The 19,760-nt window shown below is 38.2% G+C and overlaps 1 protein-coding gene across 2 annotated transcripts in view; it reads left to right on the top strand.

Moving 5' to 3' along the window:
- The window catches only part of LRP6 (LDL receptor related protein 6), a 157,940-nt gene that overhangs the window by 126,279 nt on the left and 11,901 nt on the right, over positions 1-19,760 (top strand). For both annotated transcript variants that reach the window (XM_010370998.2, XM_030939468.1), the window contains exons 16-19: positions 7,155-7,364; positions 10,970-11,095; positions 14,181-14,417; positions 15,345-15,455. In XM_010370998.2, coding sequence (XP_010369300.1) covers positions 7,155-7,364; positions 10,970-11,095; positions 14,181-14,417; positions 15,345-15,455 — 684 coding nt within the window. The remainder of the gene's footprint in view (positions 1-7,154; positions 7,365-10,969; positions 11,096-14,180; positions 14,418-15,344; positions 15,456-19,760) is intronic.

The following is a 19,760-nucleotide window of genomic DNA, read 5'->3' as shown; positions in this document are numbered from 1 at the left end:
TTTTTTTTAATGTTGTCTTCAGGTTCAAATGCCTCCATTCCATTATGTATTCTCTGATTCTAGACAGTTATGCACACACTTATGCATGTACAGTTACATGCCTGGTGTAGTATATTCTTTCCCTCATCTTATCTCCTCTGTCTCTCACATCACTTCTGGTTTTTTTTTCTTGGTTCCTAATACATTTATGTCTTTTGAGCGATTTTTTCCCCCCCAAATTCACCATCTGTTGCAATCTGAATGTATTAGGTTGGTGCAAAAGTAATTTCAGTTTTTTTTTAAATACTTTAAGTTCTAGGGTACATATACACAATGTGCAGGTTTGTTACATATGTATGCATGTGCCATGTTGGTTTGCTGCACCCATTAACTCGTAATTTACATTAGGTATTTCTCCAGGCCCCAGTGTGTGATGTTCCCCACCCTGTGTCCAAGTGATCTCATTGTTCAATTCCCGCCTATGAGTGAGAACATGCAGTGTTTGGTTTTCTGTCCTTGTGATAGTTTACTGAGAATGATGGTTTCCAGCTTCATCCATGTCCCTGCAAAGGACATGAACTTTTTTATGGCTGCATAGTATTCTATGGATATCACCTCTAATTTGTACATTAGTTACTTATGTCAATATTTTTAACCTTTTTTTGTTTTTATTTTTGTTTGAAACAGGGTTTTGCCCTGTCACCCAGGCTGGAGTACAGTGGTGTGATCATAGCTCGCTGCAGCCTCAAACTCCTCAGATCAAGCAATCCGCCTGCCTCTGCTTCCTGAATAGCTAGAACTATGGGCACACACCACCACACCTGGCTAATTTTATTTTTGTAGAGATGGGTGTCTTGCTGGGTTGCTCAGGCTAGTCTCAAACTCCTTGGCTCAAGTGATCCCCTGCCTTGGCCTCCCAAAGTTCTGGGATTACAGGCGTGAGCCACTATGCCTGGCAGGCAGGTCTGTGATAAAGCTCTTCATGAAAATGTTTCATTCATTACAATTAATTTTGTCCCACTGCTGCAGTGAGCCATGATCATGACTGCACCACTGCACTCCAGCCTGGCCAATAAAGCCGAGATCCTGTCTCAAAAAATAACCAAAAACTGGTAACTTGAAAGTTTATTGATGTATAGGAGTTCTTCATACATTCTGGATATGAATCCTTTGTCAAGATATATACTGCATAAATCTCCCAGTTTGTGATTTACCTTTTTTATTCTCCCAGTGGTATCTTTAGATGAAAAGAAAGGTCTTGATTTTAATGTGATACAGTTTATTAATTTTCTTTTTATGGTTAACGCCTTTTATGTTGTTTAAGAAATCTTCATGGGAGTTGAGGGATGAGAAATTACTTAATGTGTACAATGTACACTATGGTTTTACACTAAAAGCTCACACTTCACACTTGTACACATCATAGATACATAGCATATGTCCATGTAAAAAAACTTGACTTGTATTCCATAAATGTATAGAAATAAGAAAAAGAAATATTTGTCTTCTGCAAAGGTACTAAAAGATACTTTATTTTTTTCCCTAAAATTTATTCATTTAACTTTTCTTACTGAGATCTATAATCTATCTGGAATTGATTTTGGTGTGTAGTGTGAGGCAGGGTTTAAAATGCAATTTTTTTCCACATTACTGTTTTGATTCAGCATCATTTATTGAAAAGACTGTCCTTTCCCTACTACTCTGTATTATCACCTTGATCATAAATGAGGTGACTATATTTGTGTGAGTTTGTTTCTAGACTCTGATGTTCCCTTGGTCACTTTGCCTTTACTTATATGATATTATACTGTCAATTATTATAACTCTAATAGATTCATCTATGTCTTTAGTGTTTTTTTCAGGATTAACTTGGCTGTTGTTAACTCCTGCAATTTCCATGTACATTGTAGAATCAGCTTGTGAGTTTCTGCTTCCAAAAAAAAAAAACACACACACAGACTAAGATGTTAAGATGTTCATTGGGTTTGCATTAAATTGATAGTTTAGAGAGAATTATTATCTTTATAATATTAATCTTCTAAACCATGAACGTGGTAAGTCTCCCCATTTATTTAGATCTTTAATTTCTCTTAATGTTTTCTAGTTTTCAGCATAGAGGTCTTGCCTATCTTTCATTAGAGTTATTATTCCTTCTTATTTGGTGCTTTTAAATGCTAGTGGTAAAGACTATTCTAAACAATATTTTATTTTCTAACTGTGCCTGGAATATGAAAATACAGTTTCTTTTTTTCTCCTTCTAGCATATTGAGCTTGTACCACAGGACCTTGCTAAGTATACTTATCTTTAGGATTTTTTATGTTACAGAATCATGTTTCTTCAAATAATGAGAGTTGTGATTTTTTCTTTCCTTATACTGGCTGGGGCCCCCCAGTACAGTGTTGAAATAGGATGATCATAGAATCTTTTTGTTTTGTTTTGTTTTTTTCTTGGTCTTGGAGAAGCATTCAGTACTTTTGTGATTAAGTATTCTTTGCTAAGGCTTTTCTGTAGATAACCTTTGTCAAATTAAACTTTCCCTGGTTTACTGGGAGAAATAAAATCTAGCATCATATATTACTCTTTTTATTTATTGCTGGATTTGATTTGCTAATGTTTTAAGGTTTTTTTTAATCTACGCTCGTGAGAAGGATTACCTTATAATTTTCTTTTCTTGTCAGGTGTTTGTTGGTGTTTTGCCATCAAGGCTTTGTTGGCCACATAAAAAGAAATGTTTCTTCTTTTTCTATTATCTGAAAAGGTTACTGTCAAGTTGATTTTTTTTCTTATGTATTCACAGATAATTATGCTTTTATCCTGGGACCTTTTTCTGTGTCATATTTGTAGCCACCCACATAGCCTTTTATAGCGAATTGCATCCAGTGCATTCTTAGTTTGTTGAATAAATAAGCATATATTTTCCTTGTTGGTTCCAGTAGCTTACTTATTTTTCACCAGCATCGAAGTAGGTCAGGTCCTTACCATGTCTGGGGGCCTGCAGTGACACTGTTGACTTCCTTTTTTACCCAGTTGTCTACCTTACACCATCCTTTCATTACCACCAGCTAATCTTTAAAAATCATTCTTTTGGCCGGGCGCGGTGGCTCAAGCCTGTAATCCCAGCACTTTGGGAGGCCAAGGCGGGTGGATCACGAGGTCAGGAGATCGAGACCCTCCTGGCTAACACGGTGAAACCCCGTCTCTACTAAAAAATACAAAAATCTAGCTGGGCGAGGTGGCGGGCGCCTGTAGTCCCAGCTACTCGGAGGCTGAGGCGGGAGAATGGCGGGAACCCGGGAGGCGAAGCTTGCAGTGAGCCGAGATCACGCCACTGCACTCCAGCCTGGGCGACAGAGCGAGACTCCTCCTCAAAAAAAAAAAAAAAAAAAAAATCATTCTTTTTTATTGTTTAAAATTAATTTTAATTTTCATTAAAGTAATACATGTAAATATTATGGATATCAAACTTTTCTACCTGGCTTATAACAAAAAACAATTCTGCTGCTCTACTCTGCTGCTCTCAGTTCCCATGCTTAGAAGCATTCACATCTTTCACTTATTTTAAAATAAACTTGCTTAAAAATGCTATTTCTTGATTTTTCAGTTTTAGATATTAAACATTGACTTCCTTTGGAAGATAAAGATTTTGCTATCTTAGACCATATGCCCCCAAAATACACATGTGAATTTTCTTTCCATCCTCCCAACATAGTTATGAACTTTCCAGAATTCAAGGCACAAGTTTGCAGATAGAAAGGACCCACCTGTAACTAGTGCCAAATTTTTTAAGTGCAGACTTAATTATTTATTATTTATGGCTATGAGCATATTACTATTAGGTACATTTCTTTCTAAAACTTTTTTCCCCCCTGCAGTTAATACTTGTGTAACATAAATATTGTTTCAATAAATGCACATACATCAAGCAATCCATCTATTTGTCTTCATAATTAAAATCACATCTCTGGGATTTCTTCATCATCTCGCTCCAATCTGGATTTGCTTGATTTCTAGGCTAACTTCATTTCTCCATTGTCCTGGGAGTGTACTTACCAGTCTCCTTGGTGCTGAACCTATTTCCTGGACTCCATTTCTTCTGGTTTTCTTAGTAGAGACCATTTTCTAGCAGCTTCTTGAAAGGGGCTCATCATAAAAAGTTAGAATTCTTGATCTTGTTTGCATTTTTTTCCTCCTCACACTTGGTTGATAATTTGTTTTCGTGTTTTGTAGCTGTTTTCTCTCAGAATTTTGAAAATAGAGCTCCATTATCTTTGAGCATCTTGTGTCATTGGGAAGTTTGATGTGACTGTAATTTCACTCTTTGTGTGACTGTAATTTCACTCTGTATGCCATCCTTTTCCTTTTTCCTTCAGAAGCTTTTAAAATGTTCTATCCCTTCAATATCCTAGAATTTGATAATGTGCCTTTGTTTGATTCCTCCCTTCTTTCCTTTTTTCTTTCTCTCCCCTCTCCCTCCCCCAGCCCTTTCCTCTTCCCCTTTCTCATCTTTCCCTTCCTTTCTCCTTCTCCTTCCCCTTCTTTCCCTTCTTCTTCCTTTCTAGTCCTTTTCCCCTTGATCTTGGGGGAAGCATTCAATACTTTATGATTAAGTTTATTCTTTGCTAAGGTTTTTCTGTAGATAACCTTTGTCAAATTAAGGAATTTACCTTCTTTTCTCAGTTTGTTGGAATAAATAAAATTTAGCATAATACTTTCTTTTTATTTATTGCTGGATTTGATATGCTAATGTTTTGTTTTAAGATTTTTTTTAACTGGCCCGGTACAGTGGCTCATGCCTGTAATCCCAGCACTTTCGGAGGCTGAGGTGGGCAGATCATGAGGTCAGGAGTTCAAGACCAGCCTGGCCAACATGGTGAAACCCCATATCTACTAAAAATACAAAAATTAGCCGGACGTGGTGACGGGTGCTTGTAATCTCAGCTACTCAGGAGGCTCAGGCAGGAGAATCGCTTGAAACTGGAAGGCGGAGGTTGCAATGAGGTAAGATTGAGCCACTGCACTCCAGCCTGGGCGAAAGAGCGAAACTCCGTCTCAAAAAAAAAAAGAGAGAGATTTTAAAAATCTATGCTCATGCTTTCCCTTCCCCTTCCCTTCTTTCTCATTGAACTGGTTACTAGGTTGATCCTTTCTGTCTAGAAATCTACATCTTAAATTCTGAAATGTTTTCTTGTGTTGTTTCTTTGATAATTTGTTTTTCATTTTCCTATTGTGGAGCTTTTTATTTTTATGCTGGACCTTCTTGACTAAAGCTGTAGTTTTCTCACCTGTTATCCATCTCTTTGTGTTTTTGTTATACTTTCTGAGGAGAGCTTCTCAAATTTGTTTCCCAACCCTCTTGTTGCATTTTTCTTTGAAATTTTTGGATATCATGTTTTTAATTTCCAAGGGCTCTTTTTTGTTCTCCGAATGCTCTGCCTCTCTAAAGACAGCCTATTCTTTAGGTTTGTTTTTTTTGTTTTGTTTTGTTTTGTTTTAAGTTATTGGTATTTATTTTTTTTCTTCTGCTTTTATGTCTTTTTCTCCAAGTTCCTTTGTTGTGTTTGTCTTGGGCTTCGAATTTAAAGATAGAGGTTTTCTTTAAATATTTGGTGATCCTTAGCTGTTTGTATTTAGTATGAGGCATAAAAAATACTGAGAACATTGCTGTGTAACTTCTTACACGTATTTTCAATGAATACTGCTCTTTCAGCCCCAGCCACATAACTCCTACCTTTCTTCCGTTCTAAAATACCTGGTACTTCCACTTTCTGAGCTAATTGATTTCATTGTTAGCTTCACTGGCTGTAGGCATTTAACTTTCTCTGGGCTACTGTGTCATTATCCCTGGTCTATCTATTCTCCAACTTCCAAAATTTGTATCACTTTCCTGCTCTCTTCTGTTACTCTGCCGCCTTTGTCCATATGGGTTTATACCTTAAAAATTATTTTCTTTTTGTTTCTTTCTTTATCTTTTTTTTTTTTTTTTTCCTGAGACAGGGTCTCGCTCTGTCGCCCAGGCTGCAGTGCAGTGGTGTGATCTTGGCTCACTATAGCCTTGACCTCCCTGGCTCAAGGAATTCTCCCACCTCAGCCTCCTAAGTACCTGGACTACAGGTGCATGCTACCATGCCTGGCTAATTTTTGTATTTTTTGTAGAGATGGCATTTTGCCATGTTGCTCATGCTGATCTCGAACTCCTAGGCTCACGTGATCCTCCTGCCTCAGCCTCCCAGATTGCTGAGATTACAGGTGTGTGCCACTGCACCTGGCCTAAAATTTTTTAAATCACCATATTAGTAGAGTTTTAGGAGGGAATATATAAGTAAACTTGTGCTTAGCCTTCCATCTGAATGTTGGCTTACTCAGTGCCTTCCCATCTGGAATATCTCCTCACTTTTCTTCATTTATGCATTATGCTTGCCTCTTTCTTGGAACTTCCCTTGATATTTCCAAAATACCAGCTAATGTCATTCTTTGACTGAACTCGTGACTTAGGAACCATGAAAACTTTCCATGAATATTTGAAGGACTGTTACAAAAAAGACAGAAGGAATGAGTGTATTTTTTCTTTTTGAGTGAGGGAGAGACTATGAATAAAGCAGGGAGGGTATGAACACAGATTTTAGCCCGCTGTATAAAAGAACTTTCTCACTGTCCAACAATAGCAGAAGTTGCCTCCTCAGAGTCTGGATGGCCCTATGTCTGAGATGATTGGAAATAATTCTTACCTTGGGGTGAGTCAGTCATTTTTTCTAACTGTGTTCTGAGAAGCCAGGTTGGGTGAGAGTGAAGCTGTTCTTCATAGATACCTCAGGTATACTCAGAACTCTGGGTTCACCACCACTGCTCCTCCAGAGAAGTGCCATTTTTATCTGTTGTATATATAAATTAGGGTTTTTCAAACTACTGTTCTAAGTTCTTTTCTACATTTCTATGAACTAGAATATTTACCACATATTGGGCATTTACCTTGCTCTTGATTGCGTATTAGTATCTAGTTTATTAGCTGTTTTCTAGTGTATGTATGTCTTAGCATGATTTTTAAGTTTTGTGGTAGAGAGCTTGTTATTTTTTCTTTTCTATACTTGTAGAATCTAACTGGTAGTCAGTAAATAATTACCAAAAGTATAACTTGACCCACATGAGTCATTTCTGTTGAATTTTCTCCTTTTCCAAGGTGCTAACCGGATAGTATTAGAAGACTCCAACATTTTGCAGCCTGTGGGACTTACTGTGTTTGAAAACTGGCTCTATTGGATTGATAAACAGCAGCAAATGATTGAAAAAATTGATATGACAGGTCGAGAGGGTAGAACAAAAGTCCAGGCTCGAATTGCCCAGCTTAGTGACATTCATGCAGTAAAGGAGCTGAACCTTCAAGAATACAGTAAGTGTTCATGGGATAAAACTAATTGGAGGAATCGTGTTGTACTTCTGTGTATTTTTAAACTGTTTCCTTTAAGACTTTCATGCACTTTCAGTTTTGACATTTTTTTTTTTAACTCTTCATGTTTGTGTGTGTTTTGTTTTTTTTTTTTTTTTTTGGAGACAAAGTCTCGCTCTGTCGCCCAGGCTGGAGTGCAGTGTCACTATCGTGGCTCACTGCAGCCTCTGCCTCCCATGTTCAAGTGATTCTCATGCCTCAGCCTCCAGAGTAGCTGGTATTACAGGTGCATGCCACCATGCCCGGCTAATTTTTTTTTTTTTTTTTTAGTAGAAGCAGGGTTTCACCATGTTGTCCAGACTGGTCTCGAACTCCTGACCTCAAGTGATCCTCCCACCTTGACCTCCCAAAGTGCTGGGATTGCAGGTGTGATCCACCGCACCCAGCCTCTTCATGCTTTTAAAGCCTTATGTCAACCTTACCCAGGAACTTTTCCAAATTAAACATGATTTCATAAACCAGAAATGGGGGAAAAGCATGGGTCTTGCTCGTTAAAAAAGAATATTTCGTGGTACAGCAGTGACTACTTATCATGCCTTGTTTTTCTCTCCTTCAATTGCTTTGAGAATACTGATAACATACAGCATCTATTTCTTTTCTTCCCTCTCTATACTTCCCCCATAGCTTGAAAAAAAGTAAAAATTATATAATGATGAATATAGTTATAATGGGTTAACCTTATTCTTAAGCAAAACAAACTAAAAATTAGTGTGTAAACATAGAGAAGACTCTGTTTAATCAGTAAGTGCTTGGTTTTTTTCCCCCCTTTTGGATAAATATTTCAATTCCCAGCTTAGAAAAATAGCCATCTCCATGAGCCCTAGGAAGAAAGAAAAGGAGCCAGAAATATTTTCATATTTTTTTTTGAAAATGACTAGTCATCTTGGCCTAGTTCTTAATTCATATCTGTCATCAAAATTACCCTAATAATAGAGAGGAATAAATGAGTTTATATATGTAAAATGTTGTTTAAAAAGTGCCTTCCTAGCAGTCACTACTGTCGATCTTACATGATGGTACCAGGAATGCCAATGTTAAATTGAGTACGAGGGAGAGAATCATCGAAATTCTGTAACTTCTCAGCTCAGTGCTTTTAAATTGAATTTAAGCATGAAAGGAGAATGAGGAAACAGGAGGACCCCTGTACAAGTGTTCATTATGTTGGTACAGTTCCTGAATTTAGAAGTAAAGTTACAAGTATTTGAGAATTAGAAAGTTAAAAATTGTTGTCATTTTATGGTATGACTTGTAGCTCAGGCTGAACATTTAATAGAAATATCATAATGATATCATACCTAAGTTATTTATTCAGTTGATACATGAATATTTCATTACAGAAAATCTCAAGGTTTTCAGAATTTCAAGGGAGAGGTTTTATTTAATAACTAATATGAGTGTATATTAGGTAAATCATTTTTTCAAATGTTTAGTATTAAAGAGAATGGGATTTTTATCAAAAATGTCATGGAATTAAAGGTTGAGAAACACTGCTGCATAGGCTGTATATTCTATATAATGTGTAATGTCTGTTTTAGACAGTATGCTCATTTGTAGATAGCTGACTCCCTCAGTCTCATCAGCACAAACTGAAGCAGGACCAATGTTATTGTGGAAGAGAGTCAAATAATAAATGGTGGCTTATATTAGATGTTCATATTTTGTGATGACAGATGTCAGGTTGCTTTTAACACAGGCTAAATAGAACATTCCAAACAATGATTCTTTAAAAATACAACTTGTGAAACAGACTTTGAAAAGTTGCCTAGTGGTTTCTTTACTTAGCCCATGTGTGAGGAAGTTAGACATTTATAGTATTACAAGTTACCTTTTGCAGTTGACCAAATAATTTTGTTTCTGAATTGTTCTGTTACATGTGCCTTTTAAGTTTTTTTCTTCTAATAACTCTTTAATTCTCAATGGATTCCTCATTAAGATACACTTTTTGACTGAAACAGTCTTAGAAATGTGGATTTTCTGAGTTAAAAATCTTAATATAGGGCCGGGCGCGGTGGCTCATGCCTGTAATCCCAGCACTTGGGGAGGCCCAGACGGGCAGATCACGAGGTCAGGAGATCGAGACCATCCTGGCTAACACGGTGAAACCCCGTGTCTACTAAAAAAATACAAAACACTAGCCGGGCGTGGTGGCGGACGCCTGTAGTCCCAGCTACCTGGAGGCTGAGGCAAGAGAATGGCGTAAACCCGGGAGGCGGAGCTTGCAGTGAGCTGAGATCCTGCCACTGCACTCCAGCCTGGGCGACAGAGCGAGACTCGGTCTCCAAAAAAAAAAAAAAAAAAAAAAAAAAATCTTAATATAGGAGAATTCTTATATTTTAAATAGAATAGTACTCAAGTTTCAGCATTCTCCCTAGCAATTTTTTGTTGTTGTTGTTTTTTATAGAGATGGAATCTTGCTCTGCCACCCAGGCTGGAGTGCAGTGGCACTATCTTGGCTCACTGCAACCTCCGCCTCCTGGATTCAAGCAATTCTTCTGCCTCAGCCTCCCGAGTAGCTGGGATTACAGGTGCATGCCACCACACCCAGCTAATTTCTTTTGTGTTTTAGTAGAGACGGGGTTTCGCTGTTGTGCCCAGGCTGGTCTCAAACTCCTGAGTTCAGACAATCTGCCCGCCTCAGCCTCCCAAAGTGCTAGGATTACAGACATGAGCCACCGCACCCAGCCTCTCCCTAGCAATTTTTCAGTTTCAGTAAACATTTTTTCATATTCACAAAAATTAACATGAGCTTTACCATTACCTTAAAATATTTTATATATAAATTATAAAGACAGTGGTTAGATAGAAGTAGTTTCTTGTATGTTGTGTAGAGATTGAGTGAAGAATCATATTGTATGGAAATAAAAGTCTAAGCTGGACCAGCCTGGCCAGCATGGTGAAATTCCATCTTTACTAAAAATACAAAAATTGGCCAGGCGTGGTGGCACTCGCCTGCAGTCCCAGCTACTTGGGAGGCTGAAGCAGGAGAATCACTTGAATCTGGGAAGCAGAGTTTGCAGTGAGCCATGATCACACCACTGTACTCCAGCCTGAGCTACAGAGCAAGACTGTCTCAAAATAATAATAATAATAAAAGTTTAAAAAAAAAAAAAAAAAGTCGGCCAGGCGCGGTGGCTCAAGCCTGTAATCCCAGCACTTTGGGAGGCCGAGATGGGCGGATCACGAGGTCAGGAGGAGATCGAGACCATCCTGGCTAATACTGTGAAACCTCGTCTCTACCAAAAAAAATACAAAAAAAGGAGCCGGGCGTGGCGGCAGGCGCCTGTAGTCCCAGCTACTCGGGAGGCTGAGGCGGGAGAATGGCGTAAACCCGGGAGGCGAAGCTTGCAGTGAGCTGAGATCCGGCCACTGCACTCCAGCCTAGGCGACAGAGCGAGACTCCGTCTCAAAAAAAAAAAAAAAGTCCAAGCTGGTTATACGTTTGATTTTCATAAATAGTTTTGACACGGTTGTCCCTTTTTCTCTTCTCCTCTCCCGCTTGTCTCCCCCTCTACTCCTCCTCTCTCCATCCTCACCTCTTCTCTTTGCAGGACAGCATCCTTGTGCTCAGGATAATGGTGGCTGTTCACATATTTGTCTTGTAAAGGGAGATGGTACTACAAGGTGTTCTTGCCCCATGCACCTGGTTCTGCTTCAAGATGAGCTATCATGTGGAGGTAAATATGTTGTAATTTTCTTGTGCAACCCCAAATGCAAACATATTCCGTATCTTAAGCCTAGACTTCTATGACTAGGCATTGAAGTTGCTCTGTCTACTAACTTGATTGGTTACTTGTATTCCATTCATTTGTACTATATTAGGCTTTTCTGTTATTCTTCTCTGCCACCCTGTCCAGCCTCATTATCATCATTTTACTCTGTTTCTTTGACTCTTTTACACTCCACATATAAGTGAGATCATGTACTATTTGTGTTTCTGTGCCTAGCTTATTTCACTTAACAGGATGTCTTCCAGGTTCATCTGTGTTGTTGCAAATGACAGGATTTCCTACTTTTTTTGACTGAATAGTATTTCATTGCATATATATTACCACACTTTTCTGTGAATGAGTATGCTTCCTAATACTAAAGTAGCCTCTCCCCTCTCCCAAAAGGTAACAAAATGAATTAATTTTACCTCCTGTAATCTCTCTCCACTAAATTCTAGATTCTCTAAGTTTATGTGTCATTGTTGGGAATGTGTCTGATGGAAAGAATATTCTTTTGTTCAAATCCATCAGCAAATTCCCATTGCTTCTTTATCTAGTAAAAAATGACTTTTAAAAAGATATCACTGAGTATAGTGATACTGTTGTAGTCAAATTAGTTTAATCACTCAGCGGGTATAACAAATAGATACATTCCTTTGTTAAATTATAGTATGACGGTATCAGGCGCCATAATAGTATTCATACCCTTAATTCAGATATCCTCCTTTTGGGGATAATTTTAAGTTAATTCAACTGAAGGAAAAAGACTACATCATACTATTATCTACAGTGGCAGAAATTTTTAACTAATTTCTAATGGTATGAAAAGTATTAAGTAAAATAATTGAGTTATACAGCTATTAAATGTTATAATCATGAAGTTGATGTAAAAATGTTGCTAAAATGACAACTACATAAAATATATATTTCTGTAATAAACAAATATTGAAAGAATATGCATTCAACATATAAAAATTGTTGATCAGGGTAGGATTACAAGTAAATTTATTCTTCAAACTATAAGTTTTTAAAAAAATAAATAATACATGTATTCAGTAGCAGCTATGGGCACTGTGCCTGGACTGTAGGGGATTTGAAGAGCTTTGAGATGGCAGGGAAATCAGATGTGTACACGAAGTTAAGCTCTGGTACTTTAAATTTTTAAAAATAGGGATTGCACAGTAATATGAATGTACTTAATGTCATTGAGCTATGCACTTTAAAGTGGTTAAATTGGTAAATCTTATGTTTACTTTACCACCCCCCACCCAAAAAAAAGCATGTGTTTCCCTGTCAGGGTGCTAGACTGTTACTTTAAGTGAGGCAAATCCTAGAAAAATTTCTCTTTATGTTAATGATAACATGGATAAAACTGAGTCAAGGATCTCATCTTCCATTTGAAAATATCTTTTAAAGGGCCTTTTTTCTTGCTTGCACATTTAGCAATTATTTTTAATGTATGTATTAAAACGAGTTTTGGCAGATGTATACAACTGTGTATTTCATTGCTATAAGAAATACCTGAGTCTGGGTAATTTATAAAGAAAAAGTTTAATTGGCTCAGGGTTCTGCTGGCTGTATTGCTCAGCTTCTGAATAGGCCTCAGGAAACTTTGATGGCTGGGGTGAAGAGTGAGCAGGCAGGTCACATGGCAAAAGAGGGAGCAAGACAGAGAGTAGACTAGAGGGAGTGCCACACACTTTTAAACAACCAGGTCCTCCCAAGAATTCATTTACTATCAGGAGGATAACACCAAGGCATGAGCAATCTACCCCCATGATCCAAAAACACCGCCCACCAGGCCTCACTTCCAATATTGGGGATTACATTTCAACATGAGATTTGTGGGGGACAAATACCCAAACTATATCACACAGTTTGCATGACATGCAGTTCAAAGTAGTGTCCTTCGTTTTATGTTTATTAATTTCTTTCTATCCCCAGCCAAATTCAAAGCTCTTTAAGGACATGGATATATTTTATCTACTTTAATTCCCCACACAATATAGATAGGGTAGGGCTGAATACATAATAGACTCTTATTAAATAATCCCTAAAATTCCCCATGTAAAATGTTCACCTGTAATCTGCAATATTCTCTGTTGGAAAGTTACAGGGTTTTCTGACCCATGGTCATATCATAAGTTTATGGGTTCTCTTAGATAATTCACTAACAGACAAGTGTAAATAACTACTGTATAATTTACCTGTCAGTCATTCTTTCAGGTAAAAATGACATTCCATTTTGAGTTGCATTTACAACTCAAAACAAATGCTTTCCCATTAGAAACTGTCATGCTTAGGTTTGCAACATGAGCTTTATGTGTAATTGACATTTGATTGATCAGAACATTAAAGAGGCATACACTTGGGTTGATTTTAATATCATTAATTTTCTATTGATTCATCAATAACATTCTTAAGTGAAGTTGGTCTTTTTGTGTGTTTGTTTAAACTGTACATATGTGGCTGTATAGTACAGTGATTACTAATAAAGTTTGTTGTCATTTCTCTGAGTCTGCTAAGGTACCAAGTTTTATTCACTATTCCTTTTGTAGCATCAGTGCAAACATAGCCAAAAAAAAGCAGTGACATCTTAATGTTATTATAAAAATAGTTTTTACCTAGTGGGTCCCATGAAAGAGGTCTCAGGAACCCCTAAGGGTTCATGGACTATCCTTTCAGAAGCTTAGAGCTAGAAAACTTTTGAGTGCTAGGCTAACTTTAAAATATTTGGTAATTATAGTGATTATTCCTAGGTTATGTGTGAGATTGTAATGGATTGCAAATATTATAATCCTGTTTGGATTACAATATATGAAAAAACTTTTGCCTTATAGTTTTGCAGGCAAAAGTTTATAGTGAATATAAAGGAAGTAATGTGAAAACCTTTATTTCTTCTTTGAATAGATGAGATAGTCATAAATCGTATTTATCATAAAGTATTTTGTGTATGTTAATTATTAAATGAGCTTCACTCAGGTATGTGTTTGTACTTCTGTGTGACCATGATTGTGTTTTTGTCACTCCCCTTCTCCTTGTTCATTTGAAGAACCTCCAACATGTTCTCCTCAGCAGTTTACTTGTTTCACGGGGGAAATTGACTGTATCCCTGTGGCTTGGCGATGCGATGGGTTTACTGAATGTGAAGACCACAGTGATGAACTCAATTGTCCTGTATGCTCAGAGTCCCAGTTCCAGTGTGCCAGTGGGCAGTGTATTGATGGTGCCCTCCGATGCAATGGAGATGCAAACTGCCAGGACAAATCAGATGAGAAGAACTGTGAAGGTATCCAGAATTCCTCAGTGCCTCAGCATGCAATCCTTTTTTCCCATTCAGTTGTTTAAACTTCAGTATTACTTGGCTTAGTGTCAGTGGGGTTTTTCCAGTACATATGACTGTATCACTTCTGATCATAGTACCATGTTTCATATTATTGTTTTAATTCACTTCATATGCATAAGATTTATACAAATTAATAAGCTTTGAAAATTGAGAAATTAAACTAAAAGATACCAGGCCTTCAGGATATAAAAATAGTCCCTGTTTCCAATGAGCTCTGAATTAGTGGGTTTATTAATTACACTCTAACATGTTTTATATTCTTCACTTTCCTTGACTAACCTTTCCCATGGTAAAAACAACCCAGCCAAGTTCTCTAGAATTTTTTAGTGAAAGAGGGAATTTAATGTAAAGAATAGGCCAGTCACAGTGGCTCATGCCTGTAATCCCAGCACTTTGGGAGACCGAGGTGAGCGGATCACGAGGTCAGGAGATCAAGACCATCCTGGCTAACGCGTTGAAACCCCGTCTCTACTAAAAATACAAAAAATTAGCCGGGCGTGGTGGCGGGCGCCTATAGTCCCAGCTGCTTGGGAGTCTGAGGCAGGAGAATGACGTGAACCTGGGAGGCGGAGCTTGCAGTGAACCAAGATCGCGCCACTGTACTCCAGCCTGGGCAACAGAGCAAGACTCTGTCTTAAAATAATAATAATAATAATAATAATAATAAAAATAGGAAATTTCCTGCTGGATTTTTTCCCCCACTCTTTTTTTCTCCCTCTCAACCAATGGAACTCCAGAGAATAATATTTAAATTACAGCTAAAAGTCTAATTTGTTTTTCATTTGTATTCAGAAAGCACCTTTTGACTCTTGCCAGAGTTTGACTTTACATGATATTAAAAATAAGAAAACTATTTACATTTTTTTCCAGTGCTTTGTTTAATTGATCAATTCCGCTGTGCCAATGGTCAGTGCATTGGAAAACACAAGAAGTGTGATCATAATGTGGATTGCAGTGACAAGTCAGATGAACTGGATTGTTGTAAGTAGGACTGAGATCTATAAATTACTCTTAACAGAGAATTTAAACAATTTTTTTCTTATGTGTGAGGTTTACTTATCAAGATTTCCTAAGTAATAATATTAAGCTAATTATTTGTGGGAAGGTTTTTTTATGTTTTGCTTTCAGTAATTCTTTAAACATAGCAGTTCTCTTATGCACAGAAATCATCACAGAAACATTTAATAAAGTACTAGAAAAGAATAAATATTATTTTACTATAACCAAAGTTACAAAATTCTCAAATCATTTAGATACATAGAAATCAGCCGGGCATGGTGGCTCACACCTGTAATCCCAGCATTTTGGGAGGCCGAGGTGGGCGGATCACTTGAAGTCAGGAGTTTGAGACCAGACTCTATCTGTACTAAAAATACAAAAATTAGCTGGGCGTGGTGGTACATGCCTGTAATCCCAGCTACTGGGAGGCTGAAGCAGGAGAACCATTTGAACCCGGGAGGCGGAGGTTGCAGTGAGCTGAGATCACGCCATTGCACTCCAGCCTGGGCCACAGAGCAAGTCTCAGTCTCGAAAAAAAAGAAATCAATTGGTCTGAACTTAGTTTCTGAATGTTAGTCCATGTTTAACTGTATTCCATTGTTTTCTTGAAGTGTTTCCACCAGTTTCTCGATGGCTAGAAGATTTTAAGAGCTTTCTTAAAATGCATCCTGAAGACAGGCCAACGTATACCCCTGGACTTTGGGACCCTTGGCTAAATAGCCTATAGTTTCTTAAAGGTTCATAAAAGGTTCATAACTGTTGACAAGTGCCCTAAAACAGTAGTCCCAACTTTTTTAGTACCAGAGACTGGTTTTGTGGAAGACAGTTTTTCCAAGTGGGGATGGATAATGGTGTCAGGATGAAAATGTTCTACCTCAGATCATCAGGCATTACTTAGATTCTCATAAGGAGCGTGCAGCCTAGATCCCTCACACGCACAGTTCACAACAGGGTTCGCACTCCTATGAGAATCGAATGCTGCCACTGATCTGACAGGCGATGGAGCTCAAGCAGTAATGCTTTCTGGCCCGCCACTCACCTCCTGCTTTGTGGCCCAGTTCCTAACAGGCCATGGACCAGTACCAGTCCGTGGCCAGGGGCTTGGGGATCCCTGCCCTAACGTATAATGTATCCCAAATTGATAAACTTAATTCTGAATGGAATTCAGCCTAAGCCAGGTCTACCCTGTCAAATATATTTGATAGAATTTAGATAGGATTAATTTAAAAGTTCTTTCACCTGTAACAAGAACTTTAAGTTAGTATTTTTACAAAGTTCAAGTGGAACTACTCAGTAAGACTTAGACTCTATTCATTTATTCAACAAGCATTTACTGCCCTGTTGTAGACACTCTGCTATGTATGCTGAGGAAACATGCTACCTGCACCAAGTTTCTCAAAGTCCCCCTATCGTTGAAATAGTAGCAAGAATAGGAATCCTGGAACTAAGCAGAGCTGGATTTGAATCCTACCTCCTTCCTCCAACAGATGATTTGTTCTTTTTAAACTTTAGTTTCCTCACCTTTATTTTTTATTTTATTTATTTTTTGAGACAGGGTCTCACTCCCATCACCCAGGCTGGAGTGCAGTGGCACGGTCATAGCTCACTGCAGCCTCAACCTCCAGGGCTCAGGTGATTCTCCCACATCAGCCTCCCAAGTAGCTGGGACTACAGGTATGCACTGCCACACCCAGCTAATTTTTTGTATTTTTAGTGAGACGGTATTTTGCCATGTTGCCCAGGCTGGTCGCAAACTCCTGAGCTTAAGCAATCCACCCACTTCGACCTCGCAAAGTGCTGGAATTACAGGTCTTCATCTTCAAAGTGAAGAGAATGATGCTTAGCCTGATGCCTGCAAGAAAATTAAATGATTTAACATATATATCATTTAGCCTAAAAAACACATAGCCTGACTCATAGTAGATACATTGATTATGGAGTATAAGTGCTGTAATAGAAATCTACACAGGTAGCAGTAGAAATGAGAGAGAAGTCAGCTTTTTAGGGACAAAGATGGACTTGATCAAGGAAGGCATCTTAGAAAAATGGTATTTAAGATTGGGTGTTGTGCCAGGTGTGCTGGTACCTCAGCACTTTGGGAGGCCAAGGTGGGTGGATCACGAGGTCAGGGGTTTGAGACCAGCCTGGCCAACCTTGTGAAACCCCATCTCAACTAAAAAAACAAAAATTAGCTGGGCTTGGTGGCGGACACCTGTAATCCCAGCTACTCAGGAGGCCGAGGCAAGAGAATCCTTTGAACCCAGGAGGTGGAGGTTGCAGTGAGCTGAGATTGCAGCATTGTACTCCAGCCTGGGCAACAGGGCAAGACTCCATCTCAAAAAAAAAAAAAAAAAAAAAAAGATTGGGTGTTGATCAATGAATAGTGTTCATTATGTAGATAAGTGGAGAAATTGCATTTTTGGCAGAGGGAATATACTGTTCAAAAGCAGAAAAGAGTGAAACAGGCACCTTTGGGAAACTCCATGTAATGGGACTGCCAAAATACAGGCTGTGTTGAGGAGTGTCAGCAAGAGATAACATAGGTAAAGGTACAATCATGGAAGACTATGCTTTTCTTCTAAAGAAAATAGACAATATTAACAATGGAGAGTGGAGAGTCACTGAAAATTTCAAGAGAAAGACTAGCATGGTCAAGCAATACAGAAGCTATAAAGCCAGTGGGTTGGAGGTGATAAGCTTATAGGCAGGGAAATCTGTGAGGTTGGTTGCTTTCAAACTTCTTTTGATCACATCAAGAGGAATACAGAGATGTGAGCTCATGCATTTAAAAAGGTGTCACACAACACTTCAATATTTACCCATATTATATAGAATGCATTCTGACATTTTCTGTTTCATTTTTTCAAAGCTGGTTGTAACCCACTAAATCATTCTCACCATTTATGAATGATATGCAGCCTGTAATTTAAAAAGAAAGCTATTAGAGTTTAGGCAGAAGATGATAAAGATCTCAATCATGAGGAGGAGGAGGAGTAGGGGTGGCAAGGAGAGAACAGATTTCGGAGTTATTTCGGAAGTAGAATAAAGAGGAATTGGTAACCACTTAGATATAGTTGGTAAGTTTAAGTTGACCCACAGACCTCATTGAGTGACTGGAGGCATTAAATGGGATATATAGCAGGAACTGAAAACCAAAGTACCTACCCCATCTTGGCTGCAGATGTAATGTTTGATTGATGTGATGTTTAATTTACATGAAATGCCTTTAGGCAGGCGTGTACTTTGCCACAAGCCCCATCACTTTTTATTATCTTATACTAGATGACTTCATTTATGGTCTCTTTACCCCTGGAATCTAGGAGAAATGACTGATGATGGTGACTGATGATGTTGCCTGAGAGGTACGCATGGAATATCCCACTGAAGCTCTTCAGGAAGTTGACTATAAGGAACTGTGGCTCAGAAGAGAGATGTGGTGCTTTTTAGTTTATTGATGATAATTAAAGCTGTGGCAGTAGATAGAACCTCCCAGGACAGTAAGCCGAGGAGGAAAATAGTAGGTGATAGATAGAAATCTCTCTGGGAAGGACCTGCACTTAAGATGCCGGCAGAAGAGAATGAAGCCAACAAAGGAAGCAGAGAAAGAATAATCAGAAATAGTAAAACTAAGAGTGGTATCTTGGAAGGATATTGATCAGACATTTTTTTAAGAGTAAACAGGAACCAGCAGTATTGTGTAAAGAGGTCAGTGAAATGAAGAATATATTGAATATGGCAAATAGTAGAACTTTGTTGCCAGAACAGTTTCAGTGCAGTAGTAAGGGTGGAAGTCTGATTTCAGGGAGTTACAGTGTGACCAGAGACTAGGAATTGAGGGTAGTGAATGTAAACTTCTTTCTTGAAGCTTGGCATTGCAAAGGAATGTTAAGGCACTAAAAAGGAATGAAAAGATGAGACGGTTGTTCTTAAGAACTAAAAAGAGTCTATGCCTCAGATTCCACAGACTAAATTTGTAAATGATAATCCCTACATATTATGTAACTTAGAGATGTCATTTTCACGCATTTCTTTCAAATAATCTGTCAGAGGATGAGTGTAGCTATATGGATGGGAGATTTGAGTTAAGATGAAGCAGAAGGAAGTTTTTTAAAGGATCTGCAACTGTGAGATATAATTTAACTGTTCAGAATGGAAGAATTTTCCCTCTGAATAGAAAGAGTAATGCTCTAATTTTGATAAGCTCACTTTCCCTCTACCTCTGGTATTGATGCCCTCTGCTTCTTAAAGCCTCAGGTAGCTCAGGAATCCAGGGAAGGTGAATCCCTG

This window comes from Rhinopithecus roxellana, chromosome 10, assembly GCF_007565055.1.
Source record: "Rhinopithecus roxellana isolate Shanxi Qingling chromosome 10, ASM756505v1, whole genome shotgun sequence".
Lineage (NCBI taxonomy): Eukaryota > Metazoa > Chordata > Mammalia > Primates > Cercopithecidae > Rhinopithecus > Rhinopithecus roxellana.
This window is presented reverse-complemented; position numbering and strand designations above follow the sequence as displayed.